This window comes from Vicia villosa, linkage group LG7 (genome assembly GCF_029867415.1).
Source record: "Vicia villosa cultivar HV-30 ecotype Madison, WI linkage group LG7, Vvil1.0, whole genome shotgun sequence".
Classification (NCBI taxonomy): domain Eukaryota; kingdom Viridiplantae; phylum Streptophyta; class Magnoliopsida; order Fabales; family Fabaceae; genus Vicia; species Vicia villosa.
In genome coordinates, this window is record NC_081186.1 from 30,370,717 (window position 1) to 30,374,328 (window position 3,612).

General features: G+C 33.6%; 1 protein-coding gene across 1 annotated transcript; it reads left to right on the plus strand.

Moving 5' to 3' along the window:
• Nucleotides 1-1,652: 1,652 nt before the first annotated feature.
• On the plus strand, nt 1,653-2,644 carry LOC131618816 (uncharacterized). Its single transcript, XM_058889973.1, has 2 exons — nt 1,653-1,971; nt 2,022-2,644. Exons 1-2 carry the CDS (start codon nt 1,653-1,655, stop codon nt 2,642-2,644), a joined length of 942 nt encoding a protein of 313 aa, XP_058745956.1.
• Nucleotides 2,645-3,612: the final 968 nt, after the last annotated feature.

The window sequence follows — 3,612 nt, forward strand, 5'->3', positions numbered from 1 at the left end:
TAGGGTCCATTTTCTTCCTATGCTCATGATCAGCAAGAATTTAGCATTTTCTTCCTATGCTCATTTTCTTCTGATATCTTTGCTGATATGAAGGCCTTCTATTTGACATCTTCTGTTTTTCTCCTGCTTAAACAGTCATCACGTCTGCCACTTTATTCTTGGCCTTTCCTTGATAAGTAATACCCAATGTCTTTACTATTGCCAGCATTCTTCCCAATTTGAAGAATCTTATATAACATATTAGAGCTACTGTTAAGCATTCTAACAAACTTAGTCATATTGTCTAGTATTGAATTAAGTGATATAACTTCCTTTTTTAGTTCAGAGATGGTACATAGTTGCTTCACTTTCTCATTCTAGAGCTGTGCAATAATCCTCTAATAATACACATCGCGACAAGATTTTTCAAGAGAGGAAACCATTGAAAGGTTGATGGTACAAAAAGATTAACCCATCTGTTAATAAATTTATTGGGTGCTACAAGCAAGCCATGAATTTAAAAAAAAAAATCGGGAGATCCGAGAGAAACATCATTTCAACTTCATATGATATTTATTACCAAGATGAGCGTGAAAAATTTACATTTGAGAGTGCATGGAGATTATTGAAAGATTAACCCAAATGGCTTGCTGGTTCATCATAACCTTCTGCAAAAAGAACAAAGAATTCGGCTTCTAAAGCATATTCTTCATCTTTTAACCCTCCAAAACCAACAAGCAACAAAGACAATTCACCATCACCTTCTTTGTTACGTAGATCAATCGGTCAAAAGGCAGTAAAAAGAAAGGAGAAAGAAAAGCTAGTGGAAAGATCAACACCCGATGTAAAATTTAATACTTTGCAAGACGACTTCCAAAATAAAAATGAGTTGATGTCACAGTTTGCACGTGATTATGCACGTATTGAGAGTCAAAAAGTTGAGATAGAGAAGAAAAGAATCGATGCAGAGAAACATAAGGCTGAGAGAGATATGGTAAGACTGAAGATCAATGATTTGCAAATACTTTCAAAAGATACATCATACATGGATTTAAGACAATTGCAAGCTCACGAGTTATTGTGTGACGTGATTAGAAGAGAATATGGGCTTAATTAGTTTTTAGTATATCACTAGTTATTTTTAGATTCCTATGTATTTTTAGATTCCTATGTATTTTTAGTATTCAATTTGTAGCCTTTATTCCAAGTCAATATTATTCAAACTAGCCGTTATTAAAACTAACCGTTATTCAAACTAGCCGTTATTCAAACTAGTTGTTATTCAACCTAGCCGTGATTCAAACTAGCTGTTGTTCAAACTAGTCGTTATTCATAGCCCTATAAATACTTTTAACATGAGTAATAAGCTTCACACTCTTTTCCAACTTATCTTCCTCTTAATTCAATATTATAATTCTCTTCACATGGATCCTTCCAACCCTTCCCACATTGCAAAAATGTTCATGGATGATATGAATGATGGCATGGATGAAGAACTTGTGAGACTTTACTTTGAAAGTGAAGCCCAATAAGAAGTTGCAAGTTCTAGCAGGCCTAGACGCCGAATAAGAAATATAGAGAGGAATCGTGAAGAAGGACATGAGCGTTTATTCAATGATTATTTTTCAGAAGCACCGGTGTACATAGATGAGAAATTCCGTCGAAGATATCAAATGCATAAACATGTATTCCTTCGTATCATTAAAGATCTTGGTCAACATGATGAGTATTTTTGGCTTAAGGTTGATACAACTGGTAGATCTAGTCTTTCACCACTGCAAAAGTCCATTGTAGTTATTCGTATGCTGACATATGGATCATCTGCTGAAAGTGTATATGACTATTTGAGAATTGGTGAAACAACAACACTAAAATGTGTTGATAAGTTTACAAGAGGTGTTATTAGTGTATTTGGGCCACAATATCTGCGAAAGCCAGCTATTAAAGATGTCAAATATCTGCTGCAAATGGGGGAGTCACGTGGCTTTCCAGGTATGTTGGGGAGCATTGGGAATAGAAAAATTTCCCTGTTGCTTTGAAAGGGAAGTATGTCCAAGGTGGTCATGGTAAGCCTACCATTATGCTTGAAGCAATGGCTTCACAAGACCTATGGATCTGGCATGCACTCTTTGGGGTAGATGGTTCAAATAACGATATTAATGTGTTGAACCAATCTGATGTCTTCAATGATGTTATGGAAGGGCGAGCTCCCGAGGTCCATTATTCAATTAATGGCACTGAATACAACATAGGTTATTATCTATCAGACTGCATTTATCTTAAATGGTCAACATTTGTGAAAAGTATCTCAATGCCACAAGGGGATAAGAGAAAATTATTTACCCAACATCAAGAAGGTGCAAGAAAGGATATTGAACGAGCATTTGGAGTTCTCAAATCCCGATTTGGGATCATACGTAACTCAGCTCGACCTTGGCACTTAGATGCACTGAAGCGCATAATGGATACGTGTATTATACTCCACAACATGATTGTTGAAGATGAACGTGCCACATATGGTGGAAATTTAGATTATTCTAATGAGCATTCAGGCAATGACCCGACTGCACCATCAAATGATTCTAATAATGATTTTCAGGAGTTTTACGTAGAAGACATCATGTTCGTGACAAGGAAACTCATTGACACCTTCAATAAAACTTGATAGAACATACATGGGAACGTTTTGGACATGAGAATAACCATAACTACAAATTATTTTAAGTGTTTTATATATTTTCTGCATGTTTAGTATATTTTCTATTATTAGTTTGTATTAAAATTTACCAATTTTTCAATGTATTTTTATTTTTCCTTTACTTATTTATTTTTGGATATTTTAATTTTTTTATTATATGTTGTTTCCTTTTTAATACATTTTGATATAATTAAATATATTTTTGTTTAAATTATATATTTATATATTAAGGTAAAATATAAATTCGGAATATATTGTAAGTTTAGTGGAACCCATTTTAAAAATTTTAGATGAGTGGTATGGATATTTGAAAAATGTAGTTGGGTGGTTTAAGTGATTGAGAAATGTGAAGTAATATATTATATTGAATGGGGTACATTTAGACTATCAAATTGGGTAACTTGGATGTGAATGCTCTTTGTTCCTAAAATTGAGAAATCCACACCTTTTTCATTGTCTCGCGTTCATTTTCGGTACACCCGCCTCCAAATTTGTTTTGTCTCTCAAATTCCTTGGATCCATAATTACTAACCATCTCATCTTTCTCTCAAAATCATTTAAAGTTTTAATCTTTCTCTCTAATTTGTTTCCCCCCTTTCTATTTCTTTGCTTTTTCTCAAATCCCATAAACCCTAGCTGATGCCTCTATATGAAAATGCGATTCAAATCACAAACAACTCTTCTCTAAACCCTCACACCTCACTAGGCAGTAATTGTTAGAACATAGTTTGGTTCTAATCTTATCTTAGTGTTTTGATGATAACAATTAAATAAATTTTGTATGAGTAAATATGTTACCCTAATCATATATCTCTCATTTCAGAAGAAATTCTAACATATGCTAAAGTTCAAGCAAAACAAGTACCATCAGAACTTGGACTACATACAATGTTGAAATGAACAATATAAAGAAAGTCACGCTGAAGTCTAAAGAA